At 39.5% G+C, this 15,848-nt stretch overlaps 1 protein-coding gene across 2 annotated transcripts in view; it reads right to left on the reverse strand.

Moving 5' to 3' along the window:
• Positions 1–9,791, reverse strand: part of YARS2 (tyrosyl-tRNA synthetase 2) — a 29,436-nt gene extending 19,645 nt beyond the window's left edge. For both annotated transcript variants that reach the window (XR_004621528.1, XM_002916586.4), the window contains exons 1-2: positions 8,951–9,791; positions 7,964–8,131 (exon numbers count right to left, since the gene is read on the reverse strand). Coding sequence is in view for 1 of the 2 variants with exons in the window: in XM_002916586.4 (XP_002916632.1) it covers positions 7,964–8,131; positions 8,951–9,729 (947 nt within the window). In the remaining variant the exon portion in view is untranslated. The remainder of the gene's footprint in view (positions 1–7,963; positions 8,132–8,950) is intronic.
• Positions 9,792–15,848: the final 6,057 nt, after the last annotated feature.

Consider the following 15,848-nt stretch of genomic DNA (forward strand, 5'->3'; position numbering starts at 1 on the left):
AGCATCTGCCTTCAGCTGAGGCCATGATCCTGGGTCCCAGGATCAAGCCCCACGTCAGGCTCCCTGCTCAGCGGGGAGTCTATTTCTCCCTCTCCCTTTGGCTCTCCCCGCAAATAGTGTGCACGCATGCTCTCTCTCTCTCAAATAAATAAAATCTTTTAAAAAAAATAGAGAGAAATCAACAATAATAAAACAGAAGCCGACTTTAACATCCCACTTACAGCAACAGATAGGTCATCTTGGCAGAAAAATCAAGGAAACAGTGGCTCTGAAGAACATGTTGGACCAGATGGACTTAACGGATATATATTGAACATTCCATCCCCAAACACAGAATACACATTCTTTCTAAGTGCACATGGAACATTTTCCACAATAGATTGCATGTTAAGCCACAAAACAAGTCTCAATTAATTTATGAAAACTGAAATCATATCAAGCCTCTTTCTGGTATGAAACTAGAAATCAATTACAAGAAAAAAACTGGAAAAAACACAGACATGTGGAGGTGAAACAACATGCTACGAAACAACTAATGGGTCAAAGAAATCAGAGAGTAAATTAAAAACTACCTAAAGACAAATGAAAATGGAAACATGATGTTCCAAAATCTCTGGGACACAGAAAAAGGAGTTCTAAGAGGGAAATTTATAGCAATGAAGGCCTGCCTCAAGAAACAAAAATCTAAAATAGACAATCTAACCTTACAATTAAAGGAATAGAAAAAAAGAACAAAGCCCAAAGCTAGCAGAAGCAAAGAAATAAAGATCGGAGCAAATAAATACAGAAACTAAAAAAAAAAAAAAAAAAAAAAAAAAAAAAAAAAAAAAAAAAAAAAAGATAAATGAAACTACAAGTTGGTTCTTTGAAAAGATAAACAAAATTGATAAACCTTTCACCAGATTCATCAAGAAAAAGAGAGGACTCAAATACATAAAATCAGAAATTAGAGAAGGTACAACTGACACTACATAAATAAAAAGGATTATAAAACATTACCAAGCTTAGGCGCACCTGGCTGGTTCAGTTGATAGAGCATGTGACTCTTGATATCAGGGTTGTGGGCTTGAGTCCCACGTTGGGTGCTGGGTGTTGAGTGTTGAGATTACTTAAATAAATAAATAAAATCTTAAAAAAAAAAAAAAAAGACTACCATGCTTAACCAAGGAGATATAAGATTTGTAATGTGAAACTATAAAACACGAAAGAAACGGAAGATGACAAACTGGAAAGACATTCCATGATCATGGACTGGAAGAATTAATAATGATAAAATGTCTGTACTACCCAAAGCAAACTACAGATTCAATGCAATCCCTATCAAAATACTAACAGCATTTTTTACAGAACTAGAACAAATAATCCTAAAATTTGTATGAACCACGAAAGACCTAGAAGAGCCAAAGTAATCATGAGAAAGAATACAAAGCTGGAAGTAACCCATTTCCACATTTCAAGATACACTACAAAGCCACAGTAATCAAACAGATTGGTACTGGCACAAAAACAGACCCACAGATCAGTGGAACAGAATGGAGAGAACAGATATAATCCTGTACTTCTAGGATCAATTAATCTGTGACAAAGGAGGCAAGAAAATACAATGGGCAGAGTCCCTTTATCAAATGGTCCTTATGTATCTGTTTCACGCAAAAGCATGAAAACTGGGCCACTTTCTTACACCGTATATAAAAATAAACTCAAAATGGATTAAAGGCCTAAATATTGAGACCTGAAACCATAAAATAAAAATAAACTGTTGGGACTACACCAAAATAAAAAGTCTTCACACAGCAAAGGAAACCATCAACAAAACAAAAAGAAGACCTACTGAGTGGGAGAAGATATTTGCAAACGATATATCCAACAAAGGATTAATATCCAAGATATATAAAGAACTCACAGAAGTCAACACCAGTAACAGTAAGAATCCAATTAAAAACGGGTAGAGGACCTGAATAGACATTTTTCCAAAGAAGACAAACACACAGTCGACACGTTGAACAAGATGCACAACATCACTAACCATCAGAGAAATGGGAATCAAGACCACAATGAGATATCGCTTTACATTTGTCACAATGACTAGTATCAAAAAGATAAGAAATAATGTATTGGTGAGGATATGGAGAAAAAAGGAATCCTTGTGCACTGTTGGTGGGAATGTAAATTGATGCAGCCACTATAGAAAACAGTATGGAGGTTCTTCAAAAAATTAAAAATAGATATACCACAAGAATCCAGTAATTCCACTGATGGGTATTTGCTCAAAGTAAGTGAAAACACTGATTCAAAAAGATATGCATCCCTTTGTTCACTGCAGCATCATTTACAATAGCTAAGATACGGAAGCAACTCAAGGGTCCATTAATAGATGAATGGATAAAGCAGCGGTATATATACACTGGAAAATTACTCAGGAATTAAAAAGATGGATATCTTGCGATTTGTGACAACTTCAATGGTCTAGAAGGTATTATGTTAAGTGAAATAATTTGGGCAGAGAAAGACAAATTCCATGATTTCACTTACATGTGGAACCTAAAAAACAAATAATAAAAAAAAAAACCCAAAATAGAAACAACCCACAAATACAGAGGACAAACTAATGGTTGCTAGAGGGGAGGGAGTGGGGGGGATGGGAAAAATGGAATGATGGGGAATAGGCGATACAGGCTTCCAGTTAAGGAATGAATAATCATGGGATGAAAGGTACAACATAGAAAATATAGTCAATGGTTTAAAAAAAAGGACTACTACGGAAAATTATTATATGTCTAATATATTGGACAACTTAGAAGGAATGAAAAATTCTTAGAAACATAAAATCTTCCAAGACAGGAAGAAAGAGAAAATCTGAGCAGATCAATTACTTGGAATGAAACTGAAGCAGTAATCAAAACCCCCCAAGAAACAAAAGTCCAGGGCTAGACAGTTTCACACGTGAATTCTACCAAACATTTAAAGAACTAATACCTATTCTTCTCAAACTATTAAAAAACTGAAGAGGAAGGAATGCTTCCAAATACATTGTAGAAGGCCAGCACTACCCTGACACTAAAACCAGACAAAGACACTTCAAAACAAGAGTATTGCAGGCTACATCCTTGATGAACACAGATGCAAAAATCCTCACATATATTATCAAACTGAATTCAACAATACGTTAAAAGGATCATTCCCCACGATCAAGTGGGATTTATTCCAAGGATGCAAGGATGGTACAATTTATGCAAATCAACAAACATGATACACAACATTAACAAAAGATAAAAACTATATGATTATTTCAACAGATGTAGAAAAAGCATTTGACAAAATCCAAAATCCATTTATGATTAAAACTCTCAACAGAGTGGGTTTACAGGGAACATACCCCCAAACCCAAATATGAAAACCCCACAACTAACATCATACTCATTGGTGAAAATCTCAAAGCTTTTTCTCTAAGATCAGGAACAAGGCAGTGATGTCCATTTGCCACTTTAATTCAACATAGTATTGGAAGTCCTACTACAGCCAACAGACAGAAATAAAAGGCATCCAAACTGGTAAGGAAGAATTAAAATTGTCACTATTTGCAAATGACTTGATGCTATATACAGAAACCCTGAAGACTCCACCAAAAAACTATTGGAAGTAATAAATAAATTCTGTCAAGTTGCAGAATACCAAATTAATACACAGAAAACTGTTCCATTTTTATACACTAATAACAAACTAGCAGACCAGGAAATTAAGAAAAGAATCCCATTTACAACTGCATCAAAAAGAGTAAAATAGAGACCTGTACTCTGAAAACTACAGAACGCTGATGAAAGAAAGTGAAGATGACACAAATAAATGGAAAAATCTACCATGCTCATAGGTTGGAATGATATTGTTAAAATGTCCATACTATCCAAAGCAAAGTACAGATTTAGTGCAATCCCTATCAAAACACCAACAGCATTTTTCATAGAACTAGGAATAAATAGTCCTAAAATCTGTATGAAACCATGAAAGACCTCAAATAACCAAAGCGATCTTGAGAAATAACAAAGCTGGAGGTATCACCCTGTTGCAGAAAAATAACAATCAGACCGGCAAAAGACCACTGACACTCAGAGAAGTAGGAGAACTCAGATTTCTTTTACGCCGGCGGACCCAGATGGGCGGACCCAGATGAGCTCATGCTCAAAATTCTGGGCCCCAGGCAATGGAGTTATAGGGCTTTTATAGGGGACTGCAGGCAGGCAGGTTCCAAGGGCTGTGCTGACTGCTGGTAGGTGGGTTGAAATGGTGGGGGGTCAGGGGGGGAAGTGGGGGCTGCTTTAGGTGGGAACAGTAGTGCACCGAGCCTGTGCTGGGAAGCCCTTTGTCTACAGAAGCAGAAAGGGCTGGTTATCTCTTGCTCCCAGTAGGGCTTCTAGTTATCTCTAGCTTACTGTTAGTAATTTTCAATCTTCTGGGACCTCCTGGCCTGGGCCTGCTCTGGGCAATATTCCTCTTCAATACTCAGATTTCAATATATACTACAAAGCAGTAATAATCAAAACAGTATGGAACTGGCACAAAAATATATACATAGACCGATGGAACAGAACAGCGAGCCTAGAAATAAACCTATGCCTGTATGTTCAAATAATCTATGACAAAAGAAGAATATGCAATAGGGAAAAGACCGTCTCTTTAATAAATGGTGCTGGGAAAACTGAAAAGCTACATGCAAAAGAATAAAATTTGACCACTTTCTCACACAACACACAAAAACTCAAAATGGATTAAAGACCAAAATGTGAGACCTGAAACCATAAAACTCCTAAAAGGAAACAAGCAGGAACTCTTGGACATCCACCTTAGCAATATTGTTTTGATTTTTCTCCTCAGGCAGGAGCAACAACAGCAAAAAAAAAAAAAAAAAAACTATTAGGAATACACCAAATTAAAAAGCTTTTGTGCAACAAAGGAAACTATTAACAAAACAAAAAAGCAACTTGCTGACTGGGAGAAGATATATGCAAATGATATATTTGATAAGGGGTTAATATCCAAAACATATAAAGAACTTATACAACTCAATACCAGAAAACAATGTGATTAAAAAACAGGCAGAAGACCTGAATAGACATTTTTCTAAAGAGGACAGATGGCCAACAGACACATGGAAAAAATGCTCAACATTACTCATCATCAGGGAAATGCAAATCAAAACCACAATGAGATATTACCTCACACCTGTCAGAATGGCTAAGACAGGAAATGAGTTCTGGCAAGAATGTGGAGAAAGGGAACCCTCATGCACTGTTGGGGGGAATGTAAACTGGTACAGCCACTATGAAAAAGAGTAGGGAGATCTTCAAAAAATTAAAAATAGAAATCTGATACCATCCAGCAATTCTACTTCCAGGTATTTACCTGTGGAAAACAGGAACACTAATTCAAAAAGATACGTGTACACCTATTTTCACTGTAGTATTATTTACAATAGCCAAGATATGGAAGCAACCTGAATGTCCATTGATAGACTAATGGCTAAGGAAGAATGGAATATTACTCAGCCATAAAAAAGAAAGAAATGTCATTTGCAACAACATGGATGGACGCTGAGGTATGCTAAGTGAAATAAGTCACTCAGAAAAAGACAAATACCGTGATTTCACTCACACGTGGAATTTAAGAAAACAAAGGAACAGACAAAACAGAAACAGACTTATAATGCAGAGAACTAGTGGCTGCCAGAGGAGAGGGGTAGGGTGAACAGATGAAGGGGATTAAGATATACCAATGTCCAGTTAAAGTCACAGAGATGAAAAGTACAGCACAGGCAACACAGTCAATAATACTGTAATAATTTGGTAAGGGGGCAGCCAGTGACTACAATTATTGCGGTGGGCATTTCATAATTCACATAAAATGTCAAATCACTATGTTGCACACTGGAAACTAATATAATATAGTTCGTCGACTATACTTCAATTAGAAAAAAAGGACAAAAAAAAATCTGATGCCTCTAAGTGCCTGACACTTAGCTTTTAACTGCCAAATAATCCATTTTAAAGACATTCATTTTGAATAAACACACTGCCAGCTGTTATGATACAGCTAGTAGCAAACCACCTAGATAAGTTACCAGGCCAGCCTTACTCATGAAGTTCCTCTTTTAGGAAGCCCTGGGTGACTTAGATAACTGACCACTTGAGTGACCCCGTTTCTCCCTTTCCTGTTCTCTAATTACTGCTTTCATGTTTTAAATCTCCCAATAAACGGTGAACCTGCAAAACCCAACCCCCCCTCCCCCATCTCCAATAAGGCCGTGCCCCAGGTCCACGTGCCCTCCCTCTCTCTACCCAGGACCTTCTGGGTAGTCCCCCAGAACCTGGGAGTAAAAAAATCGTGTTTTTCAAATTTCCCTGATGGCTGCTGCTGAGGTGCCTCCTGCAATCATAGGAACCACTAAGGCCAGTCCAGCCACAGCACTGGTTCTGGTTGGGGAAATGTCTGTGGGCCTTGCCACAAGTGGTATGTGCCCAGGTGAGCTCCTCAAGCATTTCTAGCTAATAGCATCACCAGCAATCGGCTGAGACTGATAGCACAGTAAGTTCATTCTCCCACCACCCTGGAACATTCTCACCAACACTTGGTATAGCCAAGTCTATGTTTATCCAATCTGGAGGGTAAAGAACAGTATTTAATTTTGCCTTTATCTTGCATTTTCTCCTCATTACTAAGGCGGAGCAACCTTTTCATAGGTTTTTGGCCTTCTGGATAGAATCTTTCTGAAGTACATGTTCAAGCCTCTACTCGTGTTTTTACTGGATCGTCTTTTTCTTATTGGTTTATGGAATTTGAGTATAAGCTCTTTACACTTTTAGTACATGTAACCGATATTCTTCTACTCTTAATGGTGACTTTTGATGAACAGATCTTAGTTGTAATTTAGACTAATCTACCAATCTTTATCTTTGTATCTAAGAATCTTTCCCCATCCCAGTTACGAAGATATTTTCCTATTTATTTTCTGAACACATGATTTGTCTTTTGTTATAGAGTTAGGCTGATAATCTACCTGGAATTGATTTCTGCATACCGTGTAAGATTAAGTTTCATTACTTCCCCCACATAAGACATCTAATTATCTAAATGCAATTTATTGAAAAGATTGTTTTATCCCACTGCTCTGCAGTGCCACAGAGATCAAGTACCCATAGATACTGAAGTCTGTCCGGATTCTCTAATCTTCTCCAGTAGTCTCTTTACTTAATCTTACATTTAAGCTTGTGCTTTAAAGTCTAAAGATTATAGAATTAATAAGATTTTAGAAGAGTTGCCAGATACACAATCATAGAAATTGTATTTTTATACATTAGAGCCAAATAAAAAATGAAATTTTCAAAAAGATGTCAGTTCTTGATACACCAAAACCCTAAACTGTATCATCAAATATGTTTGAAATAAATCTAAAGGAAAAAAAACCTTAATTATTGTAGTTTTATAAGGCATATTTTCCACTCTGGAAAAATTATTTTTGGGAAAACTCACCTTTCTTTGTTGCAGGTGTATTTTTCTCATTATATTCTTTGAAGAGTTTAAGATAATGTGAATTCATGAGGAAATCATTTTTAAAAAAGGATTTTCAAAAGATGTTATAAAGAAAAACTTTAGAGACAAAGGTAAAATCAGGTTAAGACAAGCTGATAAAAGGAGTGAAAAAACTAGACTACACAAGTGATAACGTCTTAAGTGCTTGCTAGATGTAGGTCACAAACTTGGCTCTAAGTTTTTCAGCAACCACAGTGGTTTTCTGCTCCAACAAACAAAAAACTGTTTAGAACAGTTAAAACTACGATGTCCGTGTCTCAAACAAAATCTAAATGAAAACAAAAACACAAAGAACTATAAAGGGTACATAGAGATTCAATGGCTAAAATTGTATCATGAGCTTATAAACTTAATTTTTCTCAGCATACTATTAAGAACTCACCTTTCTACTGTATCATCCTGTTGCCTGACAAAGAACTGATACAATTCAAACGGAGAGGTCTTGTCTCTGTTTAGCCAAACAGCATTACCAGCAGACTTTCCCAGTTTTGCTCCAGTTGTACTTGTAATTAGAGGAACAGTGATTCCGAATACATCTTCTCCAGTCAACCTAGGCATGAAGACAGACTTCATTATGTGCTTCAAGCACAAGTGGTAGTAGGTTCTGCTAATCCTTCTTCAGATTTCAGTCTGGTCTCTTGCTCTACGAAAACTTCCTTTACCTTCTAAATCCGAATTTTTGTCCCTCTTAATTGTTTTCACAGCACTCACTCCGTTTTGGCATTTGTCATTCTAAACTGCAATGGAACCAGTGACTCTGGGGTAGTTTCTGCATAACTAGGGCCTAGAAAATGTTAAAGTCCGAGGAAGAAGAGGAAAGAAAACTGGGTAAGGGGCAATCAGAGAGAGACTCTTAAGGATGTTTTAAAGGATTTAAAAGTGAGTACCACATGGGCTAGCCCTGTAGTTGCTCTCCCTCAAGAAAATGCGATTAAAATCTATATTTGCCAAATATTCAGAGTTGGAAAAAAAATTGAGATGCCAACCAAAAACTAACACTATCTTCATGCAACCTGCAGAGCTAAAGCAGAAACTGCTCCGGGAGACACAGTCGCATTCAAGCATAAACAACGAAAAGCAGTTTCTCAAGTCAGAAACACAAAGTAACAAAGGGGAAGCAAAAGACACAATCTGAATTCGCCTAGTGGTCTATTTCCTGCAAAGCTCTAGGAATACATTCCACGCCTAGTACCATTAATTCAGCCCTTTAGTTCTCACTAGCTAGTCACATTAACACCATTACAGACTTAGTGGGGTAAAACCAACAAGCACTCGGAAAGGGCGTTATTCCCCAATCCTAATAATGTATCACAGGCTATTCGTGTGTAAATTATTTGGTCACAAGATTTCTGGATCTAAAGGAGCTTACTTGTGGATGAACTCGTATCCAGACATGATATTGCCCAGCTGATCAGATCCACCCAGCTGGACCCGGCATCCATAATGCTGGAACAGATGGTAGAAGTCATAAGCCTGGAGCACCTGGTACAAAAACTCGGCCAAGCTCATGCCCTCGGGACTCTTGAGCCGGGTTTGGACGCTCTGACGGCTTAGGAGCGTGCCCATGCGGAACTGCCCGCCCACGGCCGCTAGGAAGTCCACCAGGTGCTGCTTGTGGTACCAGGCCGAATTGTCCAGTACTGTGAAACTTCCCCAGGTCCGCCCATTAGCGAAGAGCTGCTGGTGATTAGCCACCATGGCCTCGAGCCCTTGGCGTAGGGCGCGCGCATTGCTTCGTACGCGCTCCGGTTCCAGCGCCTCGCGCTCCTTGGTCCGGCCGCTGGGGTCTCCCAGGCGTGCGGTGGCACCTCCCACCACTGCGATCACATTGTGGCCCGCTCGCTGGAAGTGAAACAGGCCCAGCAGCGACAGCAGATGCCCCACATGAAGCGAGTCGGCCGTGGGGTCAAAACCGCAGTAGATGGTCTGGGGAAAGTTGCCTGTGCCACGGTCGAAGAGCTCTGGGAGCTCTATCTTCGTACCTCTCTCGGGGAAGAACTCCCTGAACAAACCTCGAGCCTTCTGCACCGCCAGCAACCCCTGAGCGCCCGAATGGGCCTCACGTAGTCCCAGGAGCAAGACTCCTGTTGGGCCTGGCGTCCCAAACCACCAGCCCCGGCAAAAGCGGCGCAACATGGGGGCCGCCATCTTGGCGTCGGCATGGGAATGCTGGGATTTTAGAGCCCTCGCCACACCCCTCAGTGCCAGCCTCCTACAATTTCTACGAAAATTGCTTCCGCGTTTTTCTGCGCATGCCCGGGTGGGGCGAAGCGGTCACTCAGCTACGGAGCTTGAGTTCTCAGCAGTCATTGGAGTTATGACAACCTACGTGGAGATTCTGCTTACCATGCAGTCACCTTAAGTTCGCTAAAACTCTGTTTACTCATTCGTAACGTAGGTGTGTCTGTGATAATAGTTCCTACCTCGTAGAGCTCTTGTGAGGACTAAGAATGGCACCTACTAAGCTCTCTACAGATGTTAGATTTTGTTTAAATTTTCACGTGAAAAAAATTGCGATGCACAAGTTCCTTTGAATTCTTGGCTCGATGCAAAAACTTGTTCACAGAGTTTGGGATGGGTTAGAAATTGCTTTAACTTAATGGAGAGATACAGAATTGGCTTTGGGATCCAAACTCCAAGCGGATGAGAGCGCTTCAGTCGCCAGTATACATTAGCTTCTCCAGGAGGTGGCAGTCTTGCCCAAGCTATAGCGAGAGCCAACTCTACATTAAATTAAATGCAGAAAATCGTGTTTTATTTATCTATTTAACAATCACAGGTAACCAGGTGGGACACAGCTTTAGTATAAGTGGATTCAAATAAGTAATCACACTGTCACAGCATGGCAGGTGCTATCAGTCCACTCACCAGGGATGGGGTTCCATTCCCAGGTGGCTGGCAGGGAATCCAGCTCCAAAACCCTATTTTAGAGTCTCATTTCTGAGACCACTTTCAATACAAACTGTGTAAGGTCGAGTTGGAGATTTGTGTGCAGAAGGATTATTGGGGTGTACTCTTGGAATAACCTCTGTAATGGAGTGATGGAGGCAGGGTTGAGCTGAGGGAGAAGTTGAACTCTGAACAGTTGGCAATAGGGGCCTCAAACAATCCCATGGGTGCCCTGGAACTGGGCTTCCCTTTCAAATTCATTCTAAGTTGAAACAAGGGACAGGCCTTGTTTATTGGGCAGCCACTAAATGGGATGCCCCTGGAGAGGAGGCAAAACCTGGGGCGAGGCTTTGGCAAATGGACTCAGCTGTGAGCTAACAGCAGCCGATAAGCTCAACTGCTGGAGGATTGAACGCCTGGGTCCTGAAGCAGGCATCTGGGCCATGGGCCAAATTACTCCCTACGGGACCTTTCCATTTTGTAACATTGGAAAGCCATTTAACAAAATGAAATATTTAAAAAATTAGTTTCTTTGCATGTATAATTATCAGTGAAGTGAGATTTTCATTGCCAAATGGTAACTGTGATAGGATTTGAGATACTTATTCAACAGGCTATGCAATACAATCCCAAATGCTGAAGAACATAAACAGGGTGTGTTCTCCCATGTTGCTATTAAAAAAAAATCTTAAAATTTGCAGTTGTAACCTGTTTACCTGCAATCTTATATCCCACCACTTTAATCAGAGAAATATTTAAGTATGTGTAGCATACAGCAGATAGTGTTTTCTATTTAGTACCTAATACACAGGAATAGTTGAACATTTTTAAAGGCTTTCATTCCTGAAGTTTCTGGTGAATATGACGGGTAACTATTTGTGGTTTTTACAGGTATGTTAGTAATCTTATACCCGAAAGTGTGACTTCATATTGTGGTATAATTACTTAGTCATGTCAGGAAGTTATACTTCTCCAAAAGATAGGAGCAATAGAAGAAGGTGGGACATTTAAACCTTTGGAATTATATACATGGCAAAAATTTTATGGGCTTGGACCTATGACTTGAGCTTGGTTGAGAAAATGTACATAAGTTGATTCTTGCTGTTTTTATTGGCTTAAAAAGGAAATAAATAATGTTAAAAAGTATTTTAGAAAGCATGACTTATCTCAACTGCGATAACTCGAAGTTAGCTGACCTTGAATTAGGGTCACATCAATTTCACAATTACTCTTTCCTGCAACAGAATGCCACATAAATATTCACTTTGAAAGCACCCCTGTATTATATGGTTTTGTTTCAAAATGTAAAAAAAATTGTAATAGCATTCAAAAGGCATAGAAAGCATAAAGATTAATACTGTTTTAATTGGTTTCTCACAGGTTATGCCCAAAGGTTTAAAGTTAGGCAGTCCTACTGAATTCTGAAGTGTTTCTCTATCTGTAGCATGGAACACATTCAAATTAGAGCAGAGACGTGTCTGGGGCTAAAATATAAGCTGTCTAAAGATCACAGCAGAAAGGAGTCTAAGGAATTCTGATCATTATAATCACTATAAAATATTATTCCTACTTGTATTTCCTTTTTTCTCTTGAAGACAGGTGGCATAGGTTTCTACTGGCACATAAATGGTGGCATAGGATGTAAAACGGTGGAACAAGAAATAGAAATGATAAGTCACTTCAGGGATTTAGCGATGGCCTTCGAAATACTTCCAGATGAAGTATTTCTGTAATATTCCTATTTCCTATTACTTGAGCAAAGATCAAGAATCACTTCTAAAGGCCGGTTTCAAGCCTTTTGTTATCTATGTATAGTAATGAATAAATCTGCCTCATAATTTCATCCTGTTTCATGACTTCATAGTTGCCAATATTCTTGAAACTGACAACCACAAATCATAAAGAATTATCCCACTCTGCCCGTCCCTTCTGCAAGACGATTACTTCCCCTTCTTTCCAAATGAATTTCTTCCAGGGAGTTTCTTCTGCACTAGGTGGGATAGGAGAAAAATGCTTTAACAATCCAAGTTCGTCATACTCCTAAAGTATATTAAAATGTGAAATTAATAATGTTCATCCTCCTCACAAGAAAAGAAAGCCCATTAAATTTGATTCAAAGTATAAATTTATGTCAGCCAGCTGTCTTGAGACCTAGTCTATGTCCTTTTATTGAAGTGTCCCTGATGCTTTTTGAGCTGGTGGTCATCTTAACATCCAAACAATTTTTAGAAGAAATTAGTTTCTTCAAAGCTGTTGGTTATAAGAGGGTATTAGACCAAAAAAGAAAACAAAGCCAAACCAAAAAACCTATTACTAAATGTTCCTTTCTACATTGGTAGTATCAAAGAAGGATACACACAACTCTTCTTTCTTTTACTGCTTTTGTAGTCAGTGGAATAACCTGGAGGGCTCACAGTTGCCATAACTATATGCACCTGGTCCCGTACCCATATGGCTAGATAATATTTTGAGATATTTATGGGTTGTTGTTTTGTTTTTCCCATCCTTCATTTTTCCCTTTCCATTCTACCATTTAAGTTGGTAGTAAGCTCTGTGTGTCAGGGAAGAATGCAGGGTAAGTCCAGAAATTTTATTGGCTGTTGTTTCCAAAAGTCAAAAAGCTAGAGAAAGAATAAAGCCTGAGAAAATAAGCTTGGAGAAGCAGAAGAGAAAGAGACACGATTCTCCTTATTAGTGAGAGCTCCAACCTGAGCAAGAGAACCTAGGCTGTTGGCCTCACTTGCAAGAGGAGCTGTGCATTGCTCCCTGGCCTCAGAGCTGGTCTTCTGATGCACTTCAGGCCTGCGGTTCCTGGCGTTGCAGGAGGTTCCTTTGCTCCATTTGAGGCAGCACAGTGCCTAAGTGCCAACTGGAGGCCTCAGAGAACCACTGTTGGCTTGGCCACTGAGGATGGCTAGACTGACCAGAATAGATTGGAGCTTGTTATTTCCTGCACATCATGTAAGATGATCAAATTTGAGAAATCCTGGAAGATTCCCTCTTCTGTGGGGCTCAGTAATGCTGCAAAAGTAGTTTGCCACCATTACAGTGGGTTAAGGACTCAGAAGTTTGTTCATTCATTTAAAAATTTATTTAACAAATATTTATTAAAAGCAACCGATAAGTCAGGCACTGTTCTAATGGCTTAGACACATTCATGAACCAAAAGAAGACCCCTGCCCTCATGGAGATGAAATTATTTTCTGAAGTCATATTTATCTGAGCAGTCCTGTTCTTCACTGACTTCCTCTTTCTGACCCAGGGCCCTTTGCCACCCCCAGCCTTGGGGCAGAGAGAGGAAAACAGTCCAAGGTGACAGTTAGGGACACGCAGGTTGGGACGGGGCAGAGGGAGAGAAACATTGTGGACACTATGATGAGGGAAGCCCCCCCCCCCCTTGAGGAAGAGTGCTGACAGAGGCATACAGCTCACAGGATCCTGGGCCGCAGAATTCACACAATTCTTCTTCTTTGTATCTGCAATTTTGTCTTCCTTCACCTATTGCCGCACTGACTTTTTCCCCTCAGGTGACGCTTTCCCCAACCCCCTCCCTTTCCGCTCCAGCTTTGGTGATAGCTGGTGCAGTCCACACCAGTATTTTGTCTCACAGGCTCTTTGCCAGGATTACTTCACAAGCTGCTTGTCTGTGTGCTAATGTGATGAGAACAAGCAGGCTTGTCTTCTAGAAACAGATTCTTGGTGACACCGGTTGTGATAGTCTTTTGAAAAGCTTAGTTCAAAAGGATAATGTCTTCAGACCAGATAATTTCAGAATTTGCCTGTTTCTCAAGTCATCTTAGTATTTTTCTGGTCTCTCTGACATGGTACACAAGTGGACCAATCAATCATCATTTTCCTTCCATCAAGGGCAATTGAACTTATGTCTCCATTGGAGAAGAAGTAAAACAATAAGCAATCAGTCTACATTTTGTAGAGTATTTCCACTTTGATTCAATTTATTTTTGTCCTTTGTTTTTCAGTGTGTCCCATATAGGCTTTATGTGGTCCTGTTGTAAGCACTGTACTGTCAATGATTTAATGAGAAGCAAGTCCAGAAATATCTCAACTACTCTTCTATAACACTATCATGGGAATAAATACCTTCCATTTATTTGCCCCACACAGAAAAATCAGACTTCCTTCATCTTCATAACAACAACAAAATGTGGTTGGGAGTTGTGATACAGGAGCACTGGAGTAGGAGTCATAGACCTGTTAGTTATCTCAGCTCAACCCCACGAGCTGTACTCCTTAGATAACTCACTTAACACTCTTGGCCTTGGTGTCCTCATTTTACAGATAAAGGGGCTAGGGTGACTGGCTGGTTCAGAAGAGCATGTGACTCTTGGTCTTGGGATTGTGAGTTCAAGCCCCTCAGTGGGTGTACAAATTGCTTAAATAAACATTTAAAAAAAGGGGGGGGCCCAGATTAGGTTATCTCTAGAACCCCACCCAGCTCTAAAATTCTGAGACACCTATCTTTATTATTTAAGCTGCCACACTAGAAAAGAGGTTTAAAAGCATGTTCATCTATTTCCTCCTCTACTTGGTTCGTTTAAGTAGTGCAAGCCATTTTAAATAGTGTCTACATGGCTGACAAGTTTAACAAGTGAAGATTTACAGGGTCTCCTGTCTGGGTCAGTTGGTAGAGTTTGTGATTCTTGATCTCAGATTTGTGAGTTCGAGCCCTATGTTTGAGGTAAGAGTTTTACTTAAAAAAAAAAAAAAAGATTTGGAAAGTGACCACTAACCAATGAAACATAGATCCTATTTGCAGAAATGTTTGATCGGGACCCAAGTAGCTGTGTTCAAATTCAAGCCGTTTGGGTCCCCACTAATCTTATTAACAGTTGTCCATGGGTGAATACCAAACTGGAAGGGTCTCACTAACAGAAAACAAATGAGAACAATCCCTCTGCTCATAGCTATTTTCCCAGAAACCAGAAAATATCTTACATACCTGTGCCCCTCTTTCCACTAAGCATCACACATAACTCTTCTTCAAGCATGGAGTTTAAGGAAGATCTAGGGGACAGGAATCAGGGACACTCTAGTTGATGTCAGACTATGACCAAATACATAGCACATATCGTCAACTGAGACACCTTCCCTATGGACTGCTAATATTATTTCACACTACACATTTGAGAACACACCCTGTTAGTAGGTGACCATGAGCCCTGGTTTAGTTGCCTCTTGTCTCAGACTAATTCTTAATATGATCCTTTTTACTCCCCAAAGTGCCCCGTTTTGACAATAAATTATATGGTCATTCTACCTAAAATTTCTACCCTGGAAAACCAGTTAGTCAAAACCTTTTTCTGAGTTAAGAGTTTTAAAATATGTTTTGTGGAGGATTCTTAGATATGAATTGATTC

The sequence above is a fragment of the Ailuropoda melanoleuca genome, chromosome 16 (assembly GCF_002007445.2).
Source record: "Ailuropoda melanoleuca isolate Jingjing chromosome 16, ASM200744v2, whole genome shotgun sequence".
Taxonomy (NCBI): domain Eukaryota; kingdom Metazoa; phylum Chordata; class Mammalia; order Carnivora; family Ursidae; genus Ailuropoda; species Ailuropoda melanoleuca.